We start from the raw sequence: 27,040 nt of genomic DNA, 5'->3' as shown, positions 1-27,040 counted from the left end.
AAATGAATCTACAGTACTGTACTTGCTTCCCCCGAAGCAGCATCGTGACCACAGTAAAGATGGCCGCTGCACCTTCAGCCCCTGCCGGCAACCTTTTTTTTCCTCCCCACCCCTTTTCCCGTCACGTGAGGTTTCACGGCTCATTCTCTCCCCCGCCGGTTACGGCAACTCTATGGGGACAATCGGGGTCGTTTTTTTTTTGTTTCGTTTCGTTGCTTCTGTTCCAGGGCTGTGTAGGCGAGGGGCTGCTTGGATGCCCTTTGGCTAACGGCCCCTGAGGGAGAGAGAGGAAGCGAGACCAAGGCGGTCGGAGTGGATATCCGGGACCCAAGAAGCCGCCTCCCCGTTGGCCTCAGGGTGAGAACCGGAGAGAGTGCTGGTCTGGGCCTTCCCTTCCCCTCAGAAGGAGCCGGCGGCGGGGGGCGCGGGAATGGGGAGGAAGCTGCGAAATTAGCACACACACCTCCCACCACCGACCAGTTGCCCGAGTCCAATCGCCGTTGCGCCTGGTTCCCTCAGCATTGGCGGGAAGGGGGGCTTGATTCCCGCCCCATCTTTGAACCCCCTTCCTCATAAATAACGGTCCCGCAGCCCACACAGGTTCCTATCAAATCGTTGCCTCAGCCCGCCTCCCCTGCCGTTGCCGTTATTCCTCGCCCCCACCCCCGTTGCCGAGGCCTTTGTTACTGTCATGTCAAATCCCCCCTCCAAAAAAAATACCCGTTGAACCTGTTGGCTTACTGCGCTTTTCTCGGTTTCTGACCAGAGTCTCCCCCCACCTCTCAGTTCGAATCTGGCTGTAATTTCTATGCTCAAGAGGACTTTACAAACTATATATTACATGCTGTGTGCTGAAGGTTCTTGTCAAAGCACCCAACTTGCCACGTTGAGGAAATGGGTGCTGAATTGGGTAGACCTCTGCTCCGATCCTGCCTTGGGCTCCTCTTAACGTTACTACAGTTTGCCTTGTGAACCTGTTGCACTCCTTGCCCTCAGGCCGTAAAGCATTGCAAACCACTTCTTTGGTGCGCCTTAAGAAGAGCCCTGCAGGATCAGGCCAAAGGCCCATCTCATCCAGCTTCCTCTTCTCAAAGGAGTCATCATGGGAAGCCTGTAAGCGGGATTGGGGCACCGCAACACTGTCCCCACTTGTGGAATCCCAGCGACCGGTATTGCGAGTAGAGGTGCGAGCCGAGGGTCAGACACTCCTCTGTTGCCTGAAGATTTGAGTAACAATGCTTAGCAGGTGTTTTTTTTTTAATGCCAAAAGCTGATTTCTTCATGTGCCAGCAGTTCCACCGGCTTTCCCCCAAACCGGTGTCCTCCAGATGCTGTCGATTTAGAGTGTTTCGACCTAACACACTCATCCACAGGTGCACAAGGCTTACAGGGATTAATGTTGGTTCTTTGGGCTTTCTTCAGTGGTTGAAGTGATTGGCCCTGGATTCTTGGCCTTTGCTATCAAAGTCGGACCACAGGTACCTAGTGTATGCTGTCCTTTGTTCACATCTTGTTCTACCTCTTAAGATTCTCAGTAGGGGTTGAGCCTTTTTACAGAAGTGTGAACATGCTGACGTTCATGTCATAATTGTTCCCTCTTTTCTGTATGGCAGCAAAATAATATCTCTTGCTACATTGCAACATATGCAGCATGGTTAGTTGTATTCTGATTTCTAAACTCCCACCACATATACTTATTCACCCTTGTGAGATTTGCAATAAACCATATGCTGAACCATATGCAGAGTCCCTGTCTTGTTTTTGGATCTGCTTGCCATGTAGCCTAGGATAAAAAGAAAGTGTTAGAAACCAAGTAGTCTGTGCTTTGTTGTAGTTATATTTAGATAGGCACAAAAACAATCTATTTTTCTTTAGGGTGGTTTAATTATTTTGTAAATTTAGCAACTGCCATCTGATTGCATATTTTGCTCCTTCAAGAGTACATCTGTTGAATTTTATAGTTCCATTCTTTCAAAAATCAGAACTGGAGACCAGAAAAATTTGGCATTTACAAAGCCTCGTAAGTTTAAGTATATGGAAGATATCTGGCATTTACTTACTGAGCTCACATTATGGAATAGATGGGTACAGATTAGATATGTCGTAGGTAATAAATATTTAATTATGTAATATGCCTAATGCTGTTTTCTGTTCTTTTCTTCCCTCCCCCCCTTTACAGCTCGAAAGCAGTTGTCATGCTGTCTTATGTTCAAAAGTTCCACTTTTTAGGGATACTGTTATGTAAAGTGAACAGTGCTGCAGTGTAGTGATATTAAAACGTTGCAAGCAAACAGCAAAATGAGCAAGCGATCAAGCAGTGACATTCCTGTAGGAAGGTTAGTGAAAGCTGTAGAGTTGAACTTGTGCTTGTAGAAGCAGATAGAAGATTGACTCTTGTAGGTATTTTTTATCTCTGTTGATTGCAATATTTAAAAAACTCTTTTCTAGCCTAATGTGTTCCCTTACTTGAGGGAAAGATAGGGTCTTGTCTCCTTTTCACAGAAATTTGGAAAGAAACAATAGAAATGTATTCAAATTGCAGCACAGGTAAACATCTGGTAGTTAGAGCCTATTCTTGCAAGCAGACAGGTGGAATTTTGATGTTTTGTGGGGTTACATCTCATTGGCCTCAGCCAACATGGCAATGGTCTGGGAGTTGGAGTCCCACAACATCTGGAGGGCTCTGTGTTGGCTGTCTCTGCCTTAAATGTTAGGAAATCCTTAATATGAATCTATATTGGTGAATTTAAAATGCATATAGGTTGGAATGGTTAATTTTGTTTGATTGGCTCTTGGAGAAGTCTCATTATTTGAGAATAGAGAATGCTGATATGGCTGCATTGTCTTCCATCAGAACACTGGGATCTTCAAAAGTGTGCTTTGTTCTTGGCCAGTGGTGGCTAAGCTTTTTTTGGCCCAAGGGCTACTTTCACCCTTGGCTGCCCTTCTGGGAGCCACATTCTAAAGTTGGGTATGGCCAAAAGAGTGTGGCCATTCCACAGTCTGCTGCACACTGTTCCCCCACACAGCAAAGGACACAGGCAGCCAGGCACATAGCCCCTTCTCCTTTACTTGTACGTGCATAGCAGTTAAGGAGGCGAGGTTAACCACCCCTGTTCTTCCCTGTTAGAAAGAGATGTCTTTAAAATAAATTGCCCAGAGCTAGGCACTAATTTGGAATAATTAGTACTATTTAATTTAGATGGTTGTAGACGCTTCATAAATTTTGAAGCAAGAATCTAAGGTGTGGGGTGAAGCTGGGGGAAGAGACACACAGAACCCTCATTTTTTTAAATGTAGGTCAGAATGTGAGACTTGCTCACTTGCAGGCACTCTTTGCACCCTGTATGCTTAATATTTGTGAAATTGGTCTCTTTACCATCTGCCTCCAATATGGTTGCCCTGGGTTGGTATAAATTAGCCACATTTGCACAAACAAATTTCTGCTTAGTAAGGCTTTGATATCTTGGTGCAAAGATATGTAAAAGTTTCATGCCCCCACATGCAGCTCCTTCACACACGAAGTTGTGGTTAACTCTAGCTTCCTTTTGCATCTGAACTGGAAACTATGGTTAATGGCTTCCAAACAAGCCAATATATGGAAGCCAACTTTAAACCTTAGTTTATATTATGGTTTGTTTGAAAGTCATTAATTAATTAATTATATTTTTTTATCATTGTATCAAAACCAGAAGCTGTGGATAACTGGCTATGTGGCTTGTTTCTTCACTCACATGGAGCAAGCAGTAAAGCAGGTGTATGCAAATTTTAATTCCAGTGTTAAATCATAGGGGGTATCTTATTATACACAATGGCTGTGCTGCACATCTACCGTTACATAGACTTAAAACACATTCTCTACCAACAGTGGAAGACTTCAATTTATTGTGGATCAAAACCCATGTTGTGTTTCTTCTTACTACTGAGGAGTAATTCAGGTTGTTTTATCTCATATTAGGATGAGCACAACAGCATTCCCATCTCCGGCTGCCGAAATGGCAGAAATGAATCGAATTCAATATGAAATGGAGTATACTGAAGGGATCAATCAGAGAATGAGAGTTCCGGAAAAACTCAAGGTTGCTCCACCAAATGCTGACCTTGAACACAGTGGTCATGAAGGGGGGCTTCCAAATGCCAGTGTAACAATGCAGGTTCCAGAGCGGATTGTAGTGGCAGGTATGTTTGCCTTCAGGTGGACAGAGGTGATAAAGCAGCATGCTGTCAGACTTCACACCCAGTCAATTTATTTTTACGTATGAACTTGAGTGTGATTTGCTTCAGACCACCCTGTGAATTCATACCTCATATGGGATTTGAGCTTGATTTTACCCAGCTCCAGCAGTATACCCATTGAGCCATTTTGAATTATTTGTTAGTAAAATGTTCTTGATCTTAATATTAACTCTGTTACAGGTAATAATGAAGACATTCCACTCTCCAGGCCGCCAGATCTAGATCTTCTCCAGTCAACTCCATTCAAGTCTCTGTCACTGAAAACACCTCCCCGTGTTATTTCACTCAGTGAACGACCGCTAGATTTCCTGGACTTAGAGCGAGCCCCTACTCAAACTCCTCAAAATGAAGAGGCTAGTATTCTTTATGCCTTTCATTTCATTATGTTTTGTTTCAATATTATATTTAATATGTCAAAAGAGAAGTCAAATATTTATTGCTTTATACTTCATTTCAGATCAGTACTATAAAATAGGTTACTGCTTTGTAGAACACAGTATATTATTTTAATACTCCCTGTTGAAAGCAAAGATAACCCCAGAGCACTTTTTTGTGTGGTGCTTACTTGGTTGTATGTTTGGTACCAGGCTGCTTAGACATAATTTGGGCTATGTTGATTGTTTTTATCTGGCTTATAAGACTTAATGCCTTTTGGTCTTCAAGTTTTTATGATAATTTGGATTTGGATCTTAATCATTTGTATTTTATTATTGTGTAAACTGGCATAAGAATTTTAGTGGAAGGGCTTTATATGTTCTTGGACTATAGTTCCCATCTTTCCCGATGTTCTGTGCTCGCTGGGGCTGATGAGAGTTGGGAGTCCTACAATGTCTAGAGACCCAATGGTTCCCGATTTCTGACTTGAACCAAACTTAATTTCAAAAGCTGTAGGTAAACTTAAATTATTTTTGACAATTTTTTCTCATTTTTAAAATTGTGAACATGCAGGAGAGAGGAGTGAGTCTCTGCTCTCCTTACTTTCCAAAATATCAGGCAAAACGTCACCATCCAGGAAGACTGTTTTTATTCATTTTCTGCTTTACTAAAAATGAAAATGCTTCATTTGTTGATATTTGGTAAAGCTGGATACTGATGCCATAGCAATGGTGAATGATGTTTTTTGGTTTTTTCGGCCCTGCTTTGTTTTGCAGGTTCGCTCAGTTGGGAGACTGAAAAGAGAACGCTCCATGAGTGAAAATGCAAATCGTCAAAATGGTCAATTGATGAGAAATGAGTCAATGTGAGTAGAGGGGTTATTGGTGCATGCAACATATGTAGAAAAAGCTTCTTCATGTGTTCCTTACCAGTTCATGATTAGGATATGCCTTTCAACTGATTATGTTCTTTATAAACAGAAGTTACTTAATCTTGCACAGCAACAACTGACTTTCCAAATATTTTTTGTTCTGTTTGTTGGAATAATAACTAACCATTAATGAAATAAATTTTGTGTGATCTCAAAACATTTTTTCAGCTGCGGAAAATGGCATTTGCTAAATGTCTTCATATAGCAGCATTTGGTACCCCCCCCCCCAAGTATATATGTATATATTGCTAAAATGTTGTACTTAATTTTAAAAAACAAACACACGCATCACTGGATCAGCTCAAAATGTGTTAACTTTGGCTGCAGTCCTATACCTACCTACCTTGGGAGTAAGACCCTATTAACTTAGCGGGGCTTGCTCGTGAGTAGATATGAATAGGAATCATTGTTAAACAAACCAACTTAACTGTGTGTTTATCACAATGGTTCAACACATCTTTGGAAGTCTCCTGGTACATATTAAGCTAGAGGTAGATACCCACCAGTCATGTTCAGAGTAGACCAGTTGAAATTAATGAACTTACCGGTAACTAAAATGACTTAGGTGGATATCACCCAAAATCAAATATGACAAGCTATATATCAGATTATTTAGTATATCTTCACAGGAAATGCATCATTTTCTGTTCCTTTTTTAACTAGCACTTTTTTGTGTGTAATTCTTGTGAATAAGTGAAAATGTTCTTTAACACTTTGTATGATAATTTTTAATAGTTCCTTCTTTTTTCTGCATTGAATCCAAACTAAAGTGACACTTGAGCTCCATTGAAACAGAGGGACAATTTAGTCATGACAGACATAAGTTCCCTTAATTTCAGTGAGGCTTAAGTGTCACTAACCTAGCCTGGATCCAGAACTCTCTTTATAGGGTAAAGAACGTTTGTTTGTAAAATACATTTATAGTGGATTTACCGTATGTGAAGGGAAGTATTTCATATTGTTGCTGGATCTACTGGAATCTTCGGCTGCATGCATGCTTAGAATTAATTACATCGTCTTTGTTTATGCAATGCAAAGGACAGAGTGGGTCTTTATTACAAACTTATAAATGCTGATTCATCAAGACTATGGGGTGATCAGTATCTTTTAATTAGGATTCTTGTAGTGAGGTAAACACTTCATTTTGCTTTCAGCTATTAGCCTGAAGAAAGACATCAGTTTCCACTACTGTTTCCTGCTTGTCCCCTGTTGGCAGGAGAGGAAAGTGGGGAGACGGAAACAGCTAGAACAACAACTCCTTGTCTCCTCTGTAGTGGAAGTTATATGCTATCACAAGGGTGACTGGGAGTTCAAGGTCTCACAGAAGGGTTTCTAGCTATCTGTAGATCACTGTTGGAGCTGGTGGTCATTTCTGGTGCTGTGAGGCCTCTTTGTAATGTTGGTGCTGTGATGACTCATTCAAATGGTAAGTGGTCCTTGGATATAAACTACCGGTATGTCCTCCAAGTGTCAAGCTAAGGTATATGACCTTTCCTGAATCTATCTGCAGCCATCACAGTACTTTAGCCAATCCCACTTGCATTTGAAAAGGGTCGGATTATATTCTAGCACTGCAGTGGAGAGTTTCACATGGACTGAATTAAGGGTGTTGCTTGATGTGGGGTACTGATAGCATTGTCTTCTCAGTTCTGAGTTTCCAGGGTGCTGCCTCCAGTTTTCATTTTCAATTTGTTTCCTGCTTTTCCACAAAAAAAGAAACTGTGGCCAAATAAGCTAACAGTGCATAAAAAGTTATCCTTTCAAGTGCTGTTGTGCAGCATTTTGGCAAACACCTGTTTTTTTTTGGAGGGTGCATATGCATGTTAGTAGTTGGAACTGTGGCCATGAATGGCAAGTACAATTGCACAGGGTAGCTTCCACATTCTAGTATAGGAACTGTGACATGGCATTCTAGTATGTTTGTTGCAACAATGAGAAAATTCTGTGCCAAACCTTACCATGTCTAGAAGAGGAATTGGCCTGGTTCCTTTTCCTCATCTGCCTTCTTGGAACAATATATTTTGTCATTTCTGCACTTGCCATACAACTGTATGTAGTGGCTTTCCTGATAACCTTTTGAGCATACACGGATTCTCAAATGCTTTTGAGGACTAGTAATAACTAGGCACAAGAAGTGATAACCAGTAATGATGGTTGCCTTAATGACCTTCCAATTATTTAGAAAGTTGCTCCCTCTTTAAGATATTAATGGTGGCACAGTCTTGAAACTATCCTGAGAGTTAAAATGCCAAGGTATCAGTCACCCTTCACAGCTAAAGATGAAACGTAAGCTTGACCACTAATTATAACCATTCACTTTTAAATATATCAAGTGTGTACTTAATGCATTGCCATCTAAGAGACTTGTCTATATTGTCTGATTTGATTTTTAAAAAACATTCTGTATGCCTGGTTCCACCTGTAATTAAGACAATTAACGATTATGAAAATTTGTCATTCTTGTAATGAATTTGGGAGCATATTTTTGCTTAGTTTTTAACTATAAAATTTGAGAACAAATTTTAGGGATGAACAGTGGTTGGTGGAGAGGACAAGGTTGCATGTTTCTGGCATACCAATCCTACATGAGGGTAGTAGACATATGTGTGTGTAAAATTCAACGCATATCAGCTGAACCATGTGGTTGGTTTGTGGATTGACTGCACTGTTCAGACCTATGCACTTTGGATTTTATGCATGCAAATGTTACGCCAGTGCAAGGATATCAGGTGGGCCCAGAGGCCAGATAGGTATCATAATCAGGGCGAAAAAATATGACAATGCATAACTTCTATTTGCAAATGTATTCTTTCTACATAAGTGGCTTAGCCAGTGCTTTTTTTCTGGTGGTACGCATACCCCTAAACAGTTTCTGAATCTAAGTTTGGCCTCATTGAGGGGCAGTATTTCAATATGAGTAGGAAAATGAGAGTACCCCTAAACTTTTTTTAAAGAAAAAAAGCACTGGTATAAGCAATGTTATTAGTTGTATAAATACTGTAGGGAAGTTGGCCTTCTTTAAATTATTGTTCCTTTGGCTCTCCCTATTGATAGTTAAAAGCTGAGGCTTCTTAGATCACTAACTTGATGCAGGGAATAGAGGAAGGGGAGAGACATAGAATTTTTAATAAACCCTTCTTTTCTTGTGCTAGCCTTGACGCTCTTGCTTGAACATGCTAGAGGAAGTGACGGCATATCATAGCTGATGAGAAACTATTGTCAGATTTTAAGCTGAATATGATTTTGTACATGCTCCTGAATTTCCCACAATTCTTTATGGGTTTATATTACTTGCGATGTCATTATGAATGTTGTCTATTATTTTCCCTTTGACATTTTGTAAATACTTTCACAACCAAATTTGTAAATAAGAGTTTGATCCCCAATATACATCTTATCACACAACCTGGGGAAAGCTCAGCAGCAGAGTGCATTCTTTGCATGCAGAAGGTCCCAGTTCAGCTCCTATCATCTCAAGGTAGTGTTAGGAAATATTCCAGTTTCAAATCCTGGACAGATGCTTCCAAGTGTAGACAATACTGAACTGAATGAAATGATGGTTTGATTATTATATAAGTCTGTTGTACAGCTTTTTGAGTGTATCTTAGCTTTGACTTGGGTTGTTAGCACATTTTCTCAGACAAATACACAACTAGCCTTGAACAGAGTCCCTGAAGGTAGTTTTTGCGGCGATAAAAGCAGTAAACGTAGTTCATGAGCAGATGGTGGATGAATCAGTCAGGTTTTTTTCTTTCATGAACCTACTTGTAGTCAAATCCTATACATTCTGAGGAAGTTCCATTGAATTCAATTGGCTTTTCTCCTTAGTAAGGTTTAGAGCAGTGTTTTTCAACCAGTGTGCTGTGGCACCCTGGGAACTCCCAGAGAACTCCCAAGGAGAGAGGAGAGGAGAACTCCCAAGGAGAGAGGAGAGGAGAGGGTGTTCGAAAAAGGGTGAGAGGCTGCCAGTTCTGCAGGCAAGGGGTGACATAACTGGGCTTCTGAGCCCCACAGGGGTGCCACAGAAAGAATGTAGTTGGTTAAGGGAGCTGTGGACTCAAAAAGGTTGAAAATCTCTGGTGTATAGGATTTCCTCTTCAGTCATAGAATCAGTCCCAGCAGGTCTTGACCACCATAGTTGGTTTTCTGGTATGTGAAGATAGCAAAGAATAAAACAAATTTCAGCTTATATTAGCTGAAAAATATATTGTTATGTATATTTCTTCTCAAGTGGATAAATGAGACAGTCATGAGAACGCTCTGCATCCCAGGCCACTCACATTAATCACAGCAAATCCTCCTCTCCTCTGTGTCAGGTTCAGTCTGGCATCCTGATTCCCTAGTCATACTTTGTTTGTCTACTGTTCTGTCTAGGTTCTCAGAATCCTTCTCTAACCAAGCTTAAAGGTAAAGTGACCGACTCTGGGGTTGCGGTGCTCATCTCACATTATTGGCCAAGGGAGCCGGCGTACAGCTTCCAGGTCATGTGGCCAGCATGACAAAGCTGCTTCTGGCGAACCAGAGCAGCACACAGAAACGCCGTTTACCTTCCTCTTGGAGCGGTACCTATTTATCTACTTGCACTTTGACATGCTTTCAAACTGCTAGGTTGGCCGGAGCTGGGACCGAGGAACGGGAGCTCACCCCGCGGGGATTAGAACTGCCGACCTTCTGATCAGCAAGCCCTAGGTTCAGTGGTTTAACCCACAGCACCACCTGCATAACCAAGCTTAGTCACAGATAAAAACTGAAAGAGAAACTGGAAGGAGGAAGCCAGTTAAATCAGTTAGTCACATGGCCCTATTTTGGACAAATCACGTTTCATGGCCGATTCACTTATCAACACAGTAAGAGACCCAATGTTCCATTTTAGTTGAGCTTACTGAGACAGGGACCTGTTCTCTCATTTTATTTTTAATTTTTTGTAAAACACCAGGATCATAGAATAATACTAATTTGCAGCCTTGTGTTTGCTAGAATAGTTGTTTTTGGTTTACTTGCAGAACTTCATATCCGAAAATCTGCATTTTACTGTTGCCGAAGTAACAAGGTACAAGAGGTTTGCAGTTCTAATGAGACTTCCTTGAAAGCAAGTTCCACTGAAAACTCTTGAGGTTTCATTTTATTTAAATACATTCAGGATTGTGAGAATAGCCTTTCTTATTTGTTGGTTGTGTAAAACATAAGTAATAATTTTCCATTTGAAGCACAACAGACATAGCCTCCCTGTGAGAATATACCGGTAGGGTTGTGTGTGAGGATATAATTACAATATGTAACCTATATATAGTCATTTTTAAAGGTCCATTGAGTGTATTCATCAGAGCTATTTCTATAGAATATATACATACTGTACAGCTTGGCAGACTATTATATGGGGACACTACATGTGTATGTTTTTTTGAGGCCCAAACGTGTTTATTTCCAGGTTATCAGTACTGCTTTTTCTTTTCTCTTTCCACAAGCTCTGTATTTTTCTCTTTCTAACATTCAATAAGGATTTTTAAAAATTGTATTTTATATATAATTGTTTTGTTCTTAAACAGAGGATAGGCATGGCTGCCTTTCAATCCCTTCATGGATTCCACAGAGTACCCTCTTAGTTCATCAGGTTCATTTTAAAACAATTATTTAAAATGTTGCTTGAAACAAAAGTGCTTGTTGGCTTGCATCCAGATTGTGTCATGAACTGACTTTTCAGAAGGATTTAAAATGCTGCACCCCTAATGCTTCTCTTCCTGCTCTTAGTAAGGCAGGGTTCAGACTAAATGGTAAAATCTTGATTAACATAGTTAAATCTCAAAATTAAAGAACAATCTTAAATGTGGAAAGGGAGAAATGTTTCTTTTTAAACAAAAACAAAAAAGGTCAATACTGCAAGCTTTGAAGATTTTGCTTAGTACGTCTTTTGCATCTTCATATGTGTAATTTTCTGAAATCTTGTTGGGATCAATAGCTCTCTGAGAATTGACCTTTGAGAAATAAAAGTTTAATCAATGTCCTATTGAAGTGAATTGCAAAATTCCCATTTAGATAGATGGTGCTGAATTGCACTTTCATTTGTCTTATAGGCAATGAGTGCTTTTGATGCAATTTTTTTGGGGTTAATCCTCAGCCTTTTGCTTTCAGGATAAGTGCTTAAAGGCATTTTTGCTCGTCAGAATATTTGGGATATAAGAAGCCTTCACCAGTGTTTTTGCTATCTTGCGTGTTTCTTTTGTAGTCCTATATTTGCATGTTTTTCACGTAGCCCTGTATTTGCAAAAAACAATCAATCAAACTAGTATGTTTATGTCACTCTTACTTTATATAGGCTTCTGTTTATCAGAATGTTTTCAACATACAGTACTCTCCTCCAGTCTCTGAGTAACTTGGATATATTTGAGGCTGTGATCCGCACTGTATGATTCTGGCATACAGTGAATCCAAGTCTGTCTTTACTATCTGCTAAAGATTTATGTTGTGTCCTGTGTTTATAATACAGACCTGCATATTATCATGCCTCTGGTTTTTAGTATCCTTTGATCACAATGAATCAAAGCCATTATCTTGGATATTTTGCCTCGTCAAAGAGTCAGTTCACAAGATACCCAATAACACTTCCTTGATGTGTTTTTTAATATGTTGATGGGGAAGGAAGAAGAAAAAATGGGGTCAGCTTTAATTTTTCAAAAAAGGGTTGGTTGATGTTTTTTTTCCTATCTGAAACCTGACACTAGTGTTTCTTTCTTCATTTGCTACACTTGCACAAACAGTGTGACACCATCACCTCAACAGGTTCGTGTCTGTCCACCCCAAATGTTCTCTGAAGATGGAGCTAATCTTTACTCTGCTCGGGGCATATTGTCGCTTATCCAGTCTTCTACCCGTAGGGCTTACCAGCAAGTCTTGGATGTGCTGGATGAAAATCGCAGGTGATTGGCCATCACTGATTCTGCCCAGTTTACTGCTTTTTACTTCCCTTTCATTTCCTAGTTAATTGGTTTTGGTTTGCTTAAATTACATGAAATAAAATTAACTCTTTTTTTTGCTTTTGCTATTTGCGAATGACATTTCCAAACTTCACATTTCATGGAGCTTAGTTGTCTTATTTCTTTGGTCAAGAGTGAAACATCTGAACAGTAAGTTAAAATGTCAGTCTCACTCTAATTGAAAATCCAAAAACAGAAGGGCAACAAGGTGCTACAAACATAGCAGCATACTATAGACAAAGTTGATTGTTTAAATCCTCTTGCTTTCAGTGAGAGTGTTTTTGTTCTTTTGAATGCAACTGAGAGTTTGAAATGTTTTATACACAAATCCCAAAATGGTCTTAATAAACTAAAAATTCAAGATCCACTAATATTGAGGGTGATCTAGATGAAAATGCTTTTATTGACATTCATCTCAGCAGAGTCCTATCTGCAATTGCTCTGAACAAAATAAAAAAATTCCTTCCAGTAGCACCTTAGAGCAGTGTTTCCCAACCTTGTGCCTCCAGATGTTTTGGGACTACAACTCCCATCATCCCTAGCTAGCAAGACCAGTGGTCAGGAATGATGGGAATTGTCGTCCGAAAACAGCTGGAGGCACAAGGTTGGGAAACACTGCCTTAGAGACCAACTAAGTTTGTCATTGGTATGAGCTTTCGTGTGCATGCACTCTTCTTCAGATACCTGGTCTCTTAGTTGGTCTCTAAGGTGCTACTGGAAGGAATTTTTTTATTCTGTTTCGACTACGGCAGACCAACACGGCTACCTACCTGTAACTGCAATTGCTCTGATTATTGTGATAAGAAAAACCTACATTGAAAGGCAAGTTATATAGTAGCTCTGGACACAAACTGGAAAAAAATCTGTTCTTAAGTTCTGCTGCATGGAGGAGACTCTTTCAAAAAAATTCAGTCTTTGTTTGCTGTCAATCCACCAGTTAATTGGAGGTGGGTGTGCAAATATTATTTTATACAATTTAAGTTGTAAGACCTTCTTACATATGAACCAGGTATTATTATTATTATTGTTTCCTTTTCACACCAAAAGAAGTGTTATTTTCTTATAAATTACATTTTTAAACCCAGTTGTGTTGTGGACCCTCTCTTGTATGTGTAACTGTATTATCAGACTATAGCTTAGCTGCCAAGTTTTCCCTTTTCTCGCGAGGAAGCCTATTCAGCATAGGGGAAAATCCCTTAAAAAAAGGGATAATTTGGCAGCTATGGACTATAGATCAGAAGTCTGCTCCTTGTCACATTCTGCTAGTGGAAAATGTTTGTGTTGGCTTTTGAGAATCTTAGCCATACTAGAGAATATTACCCAAATAAAATTCATGTTTAGCAGCCATAGACCCTGTTATCCTCTTGGAGGTGTGTGGGGTGTGTGTGTGCTGAGGACACCTGTGCAAATGAAAGGTTCACCTCCTTTGCCATAACTTTCTTTTTACAATGTGAAAGGCCAAGGTTGGGGTTCAAATAACTGCAGAATCCTCAGTTTGCAGTTTCCTCCAAGGCCAGTTCAAAGGAGCTTTTAGTGGGGAAGCAAAGCCTTAAATCCCTTCCTCCTTCAAGTCTTTGTACTAATCTTGAAACCAAGGGCGGTTGGAGGAACCAAACCTAAACCTACTGTCTTAAAAGACTAATAATTGATTCTGTATGTTCAAATTTGTATGGCAGTAATCCTGATCTAAGAGTTTGTCAAGCTCCAGTACGTATGAAGCACCACCTTATCATGGGCTGCTCACTGTCAGGAGTAATTTGGTTTGTTTGTTTGTTTTTTATTTAATATTTGTGTCCTGCTTTTCTGCTTTAAAAATCTTGCAAGTGGAAAACCTTACACAAAGTAAAACAGTAATTTCGCATGCACCAGAAAGATATACACACATAGCTTCCCATTTTTAAATAGAAGGTTTTAATATACTTATTTTCATTTTTATTGGAAAAAACAAAAGCTTTCACTTTTATCCCATCATTTAGTTCTTAAATTTTATAAACTATTTGAACAGGTTTTTTCTTCATTTGGTATATTAATAGTAAGAACCTGAGTGTTATTGAAAACTCTCATTACAGTTGTTGCCAAAGTTCATTTTCAAAATCTAGGATAACATGCTCTTTTTCTTCAGTTTTCAATACACCTATTTGTCAGATGAAACTTTTCTAACCTGCATGTATGAATGTGAAATTTGGAAAATGCATCACTTGCATGGCTGCAAAATACTGTCTTTTTTTTAAAAAAAAAGCATTTCACTCTATACTCTTTCTTTTATTGGCCTTGGTAGCATATTCTCACTGCTTAAAGGTATGTTTTCTTTAAGTGTAAGTACAATCCTTATTTCAGTGATTGAGTTTTGGCTTTGTTCTTCCTAAAGCTTCTGGTTTTGGTTCTGTTTTGGTTTTTTTCTTTCAAAATAGTTTTCTGGTTCCTTTTCCAGTTTTGCATAGCTATACCATGTTATACTATAATGAAGTGAAATGTTGAGAATTTATCATTGCTAATAATATTATGGTAAAGTAACTCTTCTCTGTTCTTCAGTTCCCTACCCCACCCCACTCCCTCATTTCCAATATGGGAATGCATTGGTAAATACCAACACTTTAGAGTTAACTTGGAATGGTTCAAACTATCCCATGTGAGCAAGGTGCTGTGCATGAAAAACATTTTATAACCTGGATACTTATGTTACACACAAGTATGTTATCATAGGAACATCAGTAAATATGCACAAGCGTTAGTGAAAAAGTACTCACTGGACTACATAACAGAACTAAACTATTCCTATTCATGTTGCCTATTATTTCTCTACCTTAGCTTGGATAATGAAAAGGTGTCAGATTATTTCTCATTTTTAAGAATCCTTTATTTTAGTGGCTGAGAAATTACAAAAAAATATACTACCTACAGTTTATGGGTGTTTGCATTTCACAGGCTGTAGCACAAGAGAGGACCCCTTTAATACATCTTAGGTTCTACGTATTGGTTAGGATTCAGACTTAGTCATTCTTACAGTAGACATTGTTAGTCATGATTAACATAAGTTTCCTTGGTTTCAGTCCGTGCATGACTAAACCTGAATCCAACCCATTGCATATTTTGTAAAATCTGACTCCATTTAATACCTAAAGTAAGCATCATGTTGGTGATTCATTGGTTTAGTGGTAAAGCATCTGCATACAGAAGGTTCCAGGTTCAATATTCAGTATCTTCCAGCAGGACTGGGAGAGACCCTTGTCTGAAGGGTTTACTGCCAGTCAGTGTAGTACTGTACTAGATTGACCAACGGTCTGAGTCTGCATAAGGCAGCTTCCTATGTTCCTAGTTTTCATGGGCACTTAAAATTAAATATTTATAGTCAAGTCTTAGTATTACTATGACAATTTTTGTGTTAAACCACCACTAAACTACAGATTCAGGTAGGTAGCAGTGTTGGTCTGTCGTAATAAATAACAATGGTGAAAATTAAAAAAAAAATTATTGAAAGATGTTCCAGTAGCACCTTAAAGACCCAACTAAGTATAAGCTTTCTAGGTATGAGCTTTGTGTGTATACACACTTCTTCAGATGCTCTGAAGCAGAGGCCACTACAAGAAGTGTGTATACACACGAAAGTTCATACCTAGAAAGCTTAAGGTCTTTAAGGTGCTACTGGAACATCTTTGAATAAATTTTATATCTTGCATCATTGTTATTAATTCACCACTAAACTAAAGTGAGTGAAATCTGAAGTCTTACAAGCATGCTTACACTTCTGCAATGAAATTCAGCTTCCAGTCCTCCTCCCTTCTGCTCCCCTCCACATGCCTCCCAAATGCTCTGGGTGATCTAACTCTCTGGGGCACATTGGGGGGCTGCTGGGGGGCTGTAGTAAATGGTTAGATCCAATAACGAGATGAGACAAGGCTGAGTTCCACAAAGATCAACCCCGGGCGGAGCTCGGGGGTCTTTATTTATTAGCAGCAGCTTTGACAGGTAAACATTAACTCACGATGTAACTTCCAGTCAATTACAGGGCAAACCTCATGCATAAACATGTACAGGTACAGGTCACTTCCTGCCAACACCCCAACCTTTCCGCCATAGAGGAAGTGGTGGACTGCACATCCCTCACATCTTGTACCTGTCGCATGTCTTACTCATCAAACATCCCCCTCCTTCTAATCCTGTGATCTCCAGCATTTTCCAAGCATTCTGCCTGTTTCCATTGTTTCTACCTAACCCTAATTTGACCCATCCCGGTCTTCCCCTGTCAGCCTGTTCTAACCAGTTCAATCCCCATCTCTCCAGATTCATCAAGCCTCTCCCAGTACAGCTGACCCATACCTTCACCTCCTGACCTGTCACTGTACTGGCTTGCTAGTATTACTCTTCCTAATCCTAGAGGATTGGTGGGTATGCCACGCCACTTTCCTAAAACAACCCCACAGGGGGCACTTGAACACACATGGTTGGAGAGAACTTGTTAAAATTACATTTTGTAAGCAAAGCAGTCCAAACCTGATAGTTTGTTGCTGAATGTATATTTTCTAATATAAGAAATTGCTACATTAAGGCTGCAGTCCTTAATAAGCCCATGGAATACAATGGAACATTTGAGTATGTTTGCAAAGAATTGTGATCACAGAAGGATATACAGTATATGGCATTTTAAAGGCAGGTATAGAAAAACCTAGACAAACCTATAGACAAACCTAGACAGCATCTTAAAAAGCAGAGACATCACCTTGCCAACAAAGGTCCGTAAAGTTAAAGCTATGGTTTTCCCAGTAGTGATGTATGGAAGTGAGAGCTGGACCATAAAGAAGGCTGATTGCCGAAGAATTGATGCTTTTGAATTATGGTGCTGGAGGAGACTCTTGAGAGTCCCATGGACTGCAAGAAGATCAAACGTATCCATTCTGAAGGAAATCAGCCCTGAGTGCTCACTGGAAGGACAGATCGTGAAGCTGAGGCTCCAATACTTTGGCCACCTCATGAGAAGAGAAGACTCCCTGGAAAAGACCCTGATGTTGGGAAAGATTGAGGGCACAAGGAGAAGGGGACGATAGAGGACGAGATGGTTGGACAGTGTTCTCAAAGCTACGAACATGAGTTTGACCAAACTGCAGGAGGCAGTGCAAGACAGAAGTGCCTGGCGTGCTATGGTCCATGGGGTCACGAAGAGTCGGACACGACTAAACGACTAAACAACAACATAGGAAAACTAAAATCAAGCAGAAGTAGCCATCTAGTAGATGGCTAGTGATTATTTTCTTTCTATGCCTTATTTTCTTTTGGGAATAAATACTGAATTTTGAACATGAAACTTCATGTCAGTTAAAGCATATACAGTGGTGCCTCGCTAGACGAAATTAATTCGTTCCACGGGTCTTATAGCGAAAAATTCGTCTAGCGAATCCCATAGGAATGCACTGATTTTTTTTTTACTTTTTTTTGCCCATAGGAACGCATTAATTGAATTTCAATGCATTCCTATGGGAAACCGCGATTCGCTAGATGAATTTTTCGTAAAACGCATTCGTCTAGCAAGGCAACCTCCGCTCGAAAAATCCTTTCGTTAAGCGGAAATTTCGTTAAGCAGGGCATTCGTTAAGCAAGGCACCACTGTATTAAACTGGGACAAATTTGAGCAGCTGCATAGGGGCTTAAAGTCATAGTTGAATGTGCTACTTGAAGCATTACTATTTGTCATGAGGTTGTTAATGCAGAACAATGTTATTCAGTCAATATGTCATTTCAAGAGAAAATTTGGTCATAGCTTGGTTGTAGAGTGTAGCTTTCACATACCAAAGATTTCTGGTTCAGCTCCTAGCACATGGGTAGGCAAACTAAGGCCCAGGGGCTGGATCTGGTCTAATAGCCTTCTAAATCCGGCCCGCGTATGGTACGGGAATCAGTGTTTTTACATGAGTAGAATGTGTCCTTTTATGTAAAATGCATCTCTGGGTTATTTGTGGGGCATAGGAATTCATTCATCCCCCCCAAAAAATATATATAGTCCGTCCCCCCAAGGTTTGAGGGACAGTGGGCCGGCCCCCTGCTGAAAAAGTTTGCTGACCCCTGTCCTAGCATTTCCAGTTAAACTTTTTTTGTAATATCTCTGCAAAGAGTACTGTGTGAGAGATGATAGTATGATGTGAAACCTTAGGGTGGAATTCAATGTTGCCCACTTCCAGTCATTCTATTTGTGCAAGCATTGCAGCTTGCCAGATAGAATGATCCCCCCTTCCTCTCCCTGAGTACTGTTCTGGGGGTTCTCCTGACCTCCCCAGAGCTAATTTCAGGGGGAGGGGGGAATGCCTCATTGTCCAAGTGAAAGTCCTTTCACTGAAACCTACCCCCAGTCTCTGATTTCTAAACCATTATGGCCATTTACACATGCATATAATTATTAGAGGTTGCAGTTGGCAAAATGGTCATGCAGATTTAGAAACTCCCCAAGTCTATAAAATCTTAAATCTGGTAATGGAATGTCATCTATTTTTTCCACTTATGTTGAGTATCATGCACTATAACTTACCCATGTTCTGATGTCATTACCTTGGGTTTCTCTGTACTCCACCTTTCTTTTCCACATCTGGCCGTTGCTGGTAGACACTTGGTAACACTCAGGATAGGGAATTGAGACACAGGATGTTATGCAGAGAGTTGGACGGAAGCTCTCAACTGGCCACCATTTCTTACAATGTGCAGTTCCAACTTAAGAAGATTGAACTCTGGTCTCATTCAGATAGCAGCACACTGTTGATGTATGATGTATACAGTTATTGTGTTTGGTTTTTACCGGAAGTGCAAAACCTTTAATTGATCAGTAGCTGTGGTCTAAAAAAAAGTCAGGTAACAGGATTCCTCTGTTTTAACAGCAATTTGTACCCCTGGTCTTGTCATTTCCAATAGAACATGGGTATTTATGGCTTCTTGATTGCCAATTTAAAACGTATTCAAGTGAGTTGTGAACAGGATTTTTTGTTTATTCTCTCATTGTGGTTACATATTTTTCATCCCTCATGATTTTAGAGAAACAGAGATGACAAGTTTCTTTGAAAAAAACATAGACAATACAGGGGAATTAGGTAGAAATTGTGGTGATTGCAGAATTAACTTTTTCCATGGGTCAGCTCTCAACTCAGGGCAGTAAGTTACTGTACCCCTGTTGTTACAGCTGTTTTCCTTCCTCCTACATTTTTTCTGAGTTCCAGTCATTTTGTCTATACAAATTATAGAAACACTCCATCTCTGACACAAAGCAAAATTTTACAATTCTATAAACATAAACAAACTGTGTGAACCACACACATAAAAATAAATTGCAGACATTCTGCCCCCAGAGTATATTTTTTAAAATGTGAGTCACACTGAACAAAATGTGACTTATTTTAAGACTACATATTCAGCGGATCAGGCTGTAAGTATCTAAAACCAAGGACTGCTAGTTACTGGGGAAAATAATGTTTCTCTATGAGCTGGAAAGTAAATGTACATGCTGTTAAGTTAATAGTTGTAGATTATCACAATCTGAAACAACACACTGCAGAACTCAGATTATTTGAGGCCATAGAATAGGAATGTAAGATAACCTATATGGACTCGGGATTATTCTGTTGAGAAACTAGTCCCTAAGTAGTAGGAAATGCACAAAAATAAATAAGGTGCATGATTATAATTTATTGTGCAGATTCTTCCTGATTGATACCTTTCTTTTAGGATAACTTTTTTAAAACTCAAAATAGTCTTAATCCAGTTTTCGGGGGAAATGTGTAGGCTTTAAAACTGTTAAGAACAGAGCAGGGAGAGAAGAGGAAGTGACAGTTTTGTTGCTTGAGTAGATGTTCATCACACAACTTTAGGTATCGCCCGATAGTCTTACATAATGTAGCATTTTTTTAAAAAAACAACAACACACAAGTTATTAAATTGGGGAAAATATTTTTAGACCCTAGCAACTGTGAAATAAACAGCCACAGTGTTCTATTGCGATTTATGGTCCCTTTAAGCCCCTTTTGACAAGTCTTTAGTTGTGGTTATGCACACTGAATTATTGCATGGAAAACTTCAGTTTAACTTCTGACATGATTGCACCTTGACCATACTTTAGATGGGTGAAAATGATCTATATAGTTTTAAAACTATATAATCACATAAAATACCCGCATGGGCTATTTGTATGCTACTGCATCACCTTCAGGGTTCTTAAAGCCTTGAACAGCTTCAGTCAAGAATACCGTAAGGACAGCTTGAGCTCTTATATTCCAGCTCAGTTACTGAGATCACGTGGAGAACCATTGCATCCCATGTTCAGAAGCCTTGTGAGCAGTTGCATGCTTTGGAATACTCTTCCAGCAGTGATTTAGTAGTGTCCTTGCTGCTAATTTTCAGATGTCTCTTGAAGGACTTTATATGTCTACAGGCCTCGTCAGTTGTTTAAACTTTCCAAAGTGAGCCAATCATTTTTATGATATTTTACATGGTATTTTATGTTTTAGTGTACTTGTGTATTTTGTTGTACACAAGCTAATTATTTTATATGAGAGAATAGTAGATCAGTATTTTAATAAACAAATAAGGTCTAAGCTTTAGTTCCAGCATTTCTTCACAAATTTTGAATCTGGAAAAGCAACAAGCAAATAGTTAAGTTCCCTTTGCACATTGGTACAGTAATTAGTATATATGAAACAGAATATATTGAAAACATAACCAGGGTTTATGTAGTATTTCAGTGTAATAGAAGAGAAATATTTTTAACAATCTTTGACTCTGGTTTTTTTCTTCTGCTTCTTTTCTCTGTCTTTCCTGTTTTCTTCTTCTGTCTTGTGTCTCCTATCTACAAAACTTGCCCTAGGCCAGTGTTACGTGGTGGGTCTGCTGCTGCCACTTCCTCTAATCCTCATCATGACGCCAGGTAAATTTGCACTTAGTTAGCCATTCTAGTCTATATTCAGCTTTCACAAAACCTGAGACTAGCTTGCTCCTGAACTTTACTTGAAAGTAAACCCCTCTGAGTTCAGCAGAGCTTACTTCCTGCTATTAATTGATATATAATCATTTGTATGAAACAGGCTGTGATTATGTGTACTCGTCTAACTCTGCAAGAAAGATGATTCCGGCTAAATATCAGGAAGAAATTTCTGACAGTAAGAGCTGTTCAACAGTGGAACAGACTCCCATGAGAGGTGGTGGACTCTCCTGCATTGCAGATTTTAAAGCAGAATTTGGATGGGTCTAGTTGAGGTTCCTGCATTGTAGGGGGCTGGACTAGATGGCCCTTGGGATCCCTTCCGGCTCTGCAATTCTATGATTATATAAGCCCTGAACAAAGACTTCTGCTTGAGCAATGGATCTCCCCCCCCCCATAATTGGCTCTGAGTGGATCAGGAGAACCCCTGAAAAAACAAAGGGGGGGCCAAGGGGAGGAATTCATTCTGACTGGCAAGCTGAAATGCTTGCACAGACGGAATGATTGGAAGAGCATCATGTTGAATTCCACTCCGAGTACTTTTTCAAATAGAAATTTAAAGTTAAATCAAAAATTACTTGTTAACTAATGCCAATGGTTGTTCAGAATGCTTTACTTCTCCCTCCTTTCCTATGTTCCTTTTACTAAGTCTACTTTGATCTCATTGTACACAGCTGAAATATTATTCTCTTTATGCATTTAAAAAGTTTTGTTTTCTCCCTCTCGAGTCCCTGGTGTTGACATAGGACTGTAAAACTGTTTAACTTGTTTCACTATTGACATGAATAGGAAAAAAATATTTTTTTTTCCTATTCAAGCTTAGAAAATTGTTTTTGACTATGAAGAAACAGGTTTGGCAATATTTGGTTTTTAAAATACGCCCAATATGGTTTAGAGAGCTAGAAATGGAGAGCTAGAAATCTAGGTCAAGATTGAATGTTGGAAAATTGGGCATCCACTAGTGCAAAAAGGCTTCTCTTTCCTTTCTTCCTCAGTAACCCCTTAGGCGACTCCAAAATCTGAGCCAGAAGGTTCAGAGACTCCCTGGAGCAGATTTTGAGGGTACAGTATATGGGGGACTAGAGGGGAGGAGAGAAACTGAAAGTCCTGTTGTACCTCACACTTTCTGGCATGCCCCCCTGGCTCCTGATCTACTTCTTCCAACTCTGCCGGCAGCTGTTGAGTGGGGAAGTTTCCTCCTCACTGGTGCCATGGAACCCCACAACTCACTGGACTCTTTCCCCAAATCCTCCTCACTCTTCCATTCCTCTGCCTGCATGTCCCCTCTATCCTCTACCCCTTCATCCTCCAACTCCTGCCAGTCTCTTGATATGAAGCAGTCTTTCAGATATTTGGGGTGTTTAGGGCTTTTAACACAAGCACCTTGAATTGGTCCTAGAAACAAACTGCCATTCAACGCAGCTGTACTAAAATAGAGGTTGTGTGAGATCTAAATGGAACCTCAGCCAGTAATCTGACCACTGTGTTTTGGAGACATTTAAGTTTTTGAGTCATCTTCAAGGGCTGCTCCACATAGATTGCATTGCAGCAATCCAATCTGCAAACAACCAAAGAATGGAGTACAGGGGCGGAGTTGTTTCTGTTCAGAAGGGGCCATAGTTGGTGGGCCAGCCAGAGGTGGGAAAAGGCACTCCTAGCCACCTGAGCTTCCAGTGTTGAATCCAAGCGGACCCCAAAGCTGTAGACCTGCTCCTTCCAAGGGAGTGCAACCCCATCCAGAACAGGCTGTTTTGCCACCTACTGGACATGAGAACACGGGACACATAGTTCCTCTGTCATTTCAGGCTTCAGCTTCAATTTATTTGGAAAATTTGGGAAACTTGATTGAAACTCCTGGAATTTATCAGGAGGCCCAGGGCCAGTGATGAAATTATGAAAGGCACTTTATACATAAAAACTAACTGAGAATATTTGATCATAGCTCCGTCAGTACAACATGAGACTCTTAATCTCAGGGGCATGGGTCTGAGCCCCACATTGATCAAAAGATTATTGCTTTGCAGGGGGTTGGAATAGATGATCCTTGTGGTCCCTTCCAACTACAGTTCTATATTTAGATGGAAATTGCTGGAGAGAATTCAGCCAAGGTTATATGTTTCTTAAAATAGCAAATCTATGTATATAGGAAAATAAGAACATAGTCAAACCTGTTTAAGAAAGCACTTAAAAATGGGTGGTTCCCTCCCTATCATCTAAAGAACAGTTAATTGTATATTTTGAATGGAATCCAAATACGCCCAGATGTATACTATGGTCAATCCTATATGCACCTGAGAGAATCTACTTATTTCCTTTCCCATTTGTAGCCCCTCAACTTGTATTGCATACAACTATAGAAAGGCCTCTGAATTTCAGCAGTTGCTTTTCAGAGGGCACAGGGAGAATGACCCAATGTGTGCACAAAACCATGTGCAGTTAAATGTGTGCCATTTGAGGCATATTTTTGTTTGTTTTTTATATCATAGATATACCCTTTCAAATATGGATACAACATTTGAGGGAACACCAGAAGATGTCAGTGTTGTGGATGCTGTTTCTTTAAGACGACAGGTAATTAAAATGTTTCAACTATTATAGTGGAAGTTTGTATGCCTCTTTCCAGTCTAGTCAATGCAGAATGTAATAAGATAAATAATGTAAGATCCGAGGGGGACAAAATTAAATTTGGAAGTCTGAATACTACAACTTTTTCTGTGGCATGATGATACAATTTCTTATCTTTGAGTGTTAATATGTATATGAATACATTATCAACTCAGAAACATACTAATAATATATAGGAACTAAATAATGTGTACATGATTGATCCACTTGGATGGAAAATATCCAGGGTTGAGGTGTGGCTGCCAGTCAATGTGTTTAAGGTGTGGTTTAATGGCAAACAAACAAACCATGCGGCAGAATGGAATCTGTTTGGTTTTGTATTTTCTGTATTTTATTTTTCTGGTTTTAAGCAGCTGAATTGATTTACTTGCTTTACGTACTTGTTTTGGTTGTAGTGGGATTTATTTATACTCGATTGATACATGGGCCTATTTGCATATCATAGTAAGTCATAAACCACGGCTTAGTGTGAATGAGTAGGTGCTAGCGCATGCTGCTTAGATGTTCCTGTTTTGTTCTGTCCTAGCTGGATACCTATCAAAGTTGGCACACAGACTCTCCACCTCTAAAATAAGAGATCCAGCCCGCACATTTTTTGCATTTTAAAAGGACAAGAGATGTAGACTGGAAGGACAAAAATCAGAACTGAAATGAATAAAAAAAACCAGTGAATTTGCCAGAAGTAGGGATTTCTAAACTCAGCATTGATAGAGCCAGGGTTTTGAGGCTGGAATCCATATGTGTGTCATCAGTGATACAGAAATATTCTACTATATTAACAAGAACTGCAGACTTCATTACTAAGTACCCCATGTGAGCAGACTTTGGGGGTGAGAAGTGATACAAATCTGAAGCATATGAATGAGAAAAGTCTTGAAATAATTAGTAAACTTATAGTAAGCACTAAATTTGAAAGGCATTTCCTTTCTTTTTCTTTTTTAGATAATTAAACTTAATCGCCGTCTACAACTTCTGGAAGAAGAAAACAAAGAGCGTGCTAAACGAGAAATGATCATGTACTCAATTACTGTAGCTTTCTGGCTACTAAATAGTTGGCTTTGGTTTCGGCGCTAGAAATGGTCACAGCACTTCAGAAGATTTGTCAGTGGAGAAATATATAGAGAATTTGCAAAGTCCTTTGTTTCATTCTCTGAATTGTATGGTGATTTAGGATCCATGCACTGGAAATTTCTGACACAGTAAACAGCTGTAACATAACTTTACAACGTTAAAGGGATGCCTGGATGATTGTATATATATTTTCAGAATTGTTGTATCATCCTATTTTCCTTTTGCATGACTTGTACATTTGCATTGAATTATTTTGCAAAGGGAATTGCCTCCAGTTAACAAAGGTATACCGCAGACAGTTCTCTCTTGTGTAGAAAGAAACAACTGGGTTTTGGAATTACCTGCAAAATGGCCTAACATATGGTTTCTCATTGTTATTCCATAATTAAATGTAGCACCTTTATAGTTCACCTTATTGCACTTGTTTTCTTTTAGCCACATTTCAGGTAGTAGTGCAGCAGATTAAAAAGCATCCTGAGTATCTCTCATTCAAGCACATGTACATATTGACTAAAATACATTATTTGCTAAGATAAGTCAGCAGATTATCCAGAGGTGTGTGTAAGATGTATTTGAGCTTTAATTTTGCAATGTTTTTTCTAAAAAAGATGGTTTTTAAGCAAATCTGTCCATGAGTGATCTTAAGATTATGGAACAAAGTACCAATGTAATGTATTGAATAAAAGTCAGCCCAAAGCAGTATTTAATTTCTTATTTTTCCAATTAACTGTTCCTTAAGCCCTTTGGATGTGTGGAGCATACAAAAAAGCTTTTATATCTCTCAGTCTAGGTCAATATACTGCATCTAAAATCACCACTCCCATTATTGATTGTATTTTTTTGCTTGCTCGTAGATTTCTACTCAGTCCAACCATTTGCACAACTCTTATTTTCTTACATTAATACACACTTTGTGTTGGATTTTAAAATATCTGCCTTCTTTGGGCAAATAAAAACAAATGGACATGAATGGGGTGGAATTAAGCCCTGCTCCTAAATACTTTCATGAGTAAAAGCTACCGTAGGTGAGCTGAGTGCTGAAATCTTTAAGAACGGTGTGTGCTAATTTGCTTAAATATCGGTGTGATAGGCACAAATGGACATATGTCTGCAAAATGGATAGCCACTTTGCACAATGGGACTGTGCTTGCTGTCTTCCCATATCCCCCATGTCCTTCAAAATCAGATCTGAAGAGTTGGGGAGTAGACAAATGTGTGTGTGACAGGCTGCAGGAGGAAGGAAATGAAGTCTTGTTGCATAAATGGAAATCTTGTGCATCACTGGATTTCACCCCTACTTAGTTTCCAAATTGAAAGTGGAAGGCACCAAAAGACATCAGGCAGAACTGTGTTTGGAGTTATCCCTATACAGTACAAAATCCAAATTGGTGTGTTACCAGCAGTGAGCAAGTATAGTGGATGAATGTGTTTGCAGAGCAAATAGCTTGGCAAAGGAACAAATACAGTAGTAGATTTTCTACATATGCTTATAGGCTCTAGTAATAGGCTTTCTTAAAGTTAAGAATGAAGGGAAAGGTGGGAGTAAAATCTTGCAACTTAGTCATGCTGTTGCTTTGTTCACCCTACCCCATTTTTCAAGTAGTGGGTGAAGTGAGATACCGCTCATAATGTGAACTTTCATCTATTTCACCACTAGTGAGAGTTGTGTATGGGAGAAGCAGAGAAAGAAGCACACATTATTTTTTGTTTCATTCTGTATCATGGAAGCTAGACAAGACCTTACAATATTTCGCCAGTAATACCGTAACAAGACAGGAATTGCCTGACTCCATTCATAGAGTTAAGTCCATTGCTACCTAGTGACTAAACTCGGTAATGACACAGCTACTCTGTGGTGTGCAAGACAGATCAGTTAACATATGC

At 39.4% G+C, this 27,040-nt stretch overlaps 1 protein-coding gene across 6 annotated transcripts; it reads left to right on the top strand.

Moving 5' to 3' along the window:
- Positions 1 to 123: 123 nt before the first annotated feature.
- Positions 124 to 25,564, top strand: MFF (mitochondrial fission factor). Of its 6 annotated transcripts, none has more exons than XM_035132964.2 (9): positions 124 to 357; positions 2,180 to 2,336; positions 3,959 to 4,179; positions 4,417 to 4,589; positions 5,388 to 5,476; positions 12,298 to 12,456; positions 21,347 to 21,406; positions 23,947 to 24,031; positions 25,028 to 25,564. In XM_035132964.2, exons 2-9 carry the CDS (start codon positions 2,299 to 2,301, stop codon positions 25,157 to 25,159), a joined length of 957 nt encoding a protein of 318 aa, XP_034988855.1. In that variant the 5' UTR covers positions 124 to 357; positions 2,180 to 2,298; the 3' UTR covers positions 25,160 to 25,564. The 6 variants fall into 6 exon arrangements, with proteins under 6 accessions (XP_034988855.1, XP_034988856.1, XP_060130516.1 ...); XM_035132962.2 differs by lacking the exon at positions 124 to 357 and adding an exon at positions 364 to 1,478; XM_035132965.2 differs by lacking the exon at positions 2,180 to 2,336 and having other exon boundaries at positions 125 to 357.
- Positions 25,565 to 27,040: the final 1,476 nt, after the last annotated feature.

Source organism: Zootoca vivipara, chromosome 5 (assembly GCF_963506605.1).
Source record: "Zootoca vivipara chromosome 5, rZooViv1.1, whole genome shotgun sequence".
Lineage (NCBI taxonomy): Eukaryota > Metazoa > Chordata > Lepidosauria > Squamata > Lacertidae > Zootoca > Zootoca vivipara.
This window is presented reverse-complemented; position numbering and strand designations above follow the sequence as displayed.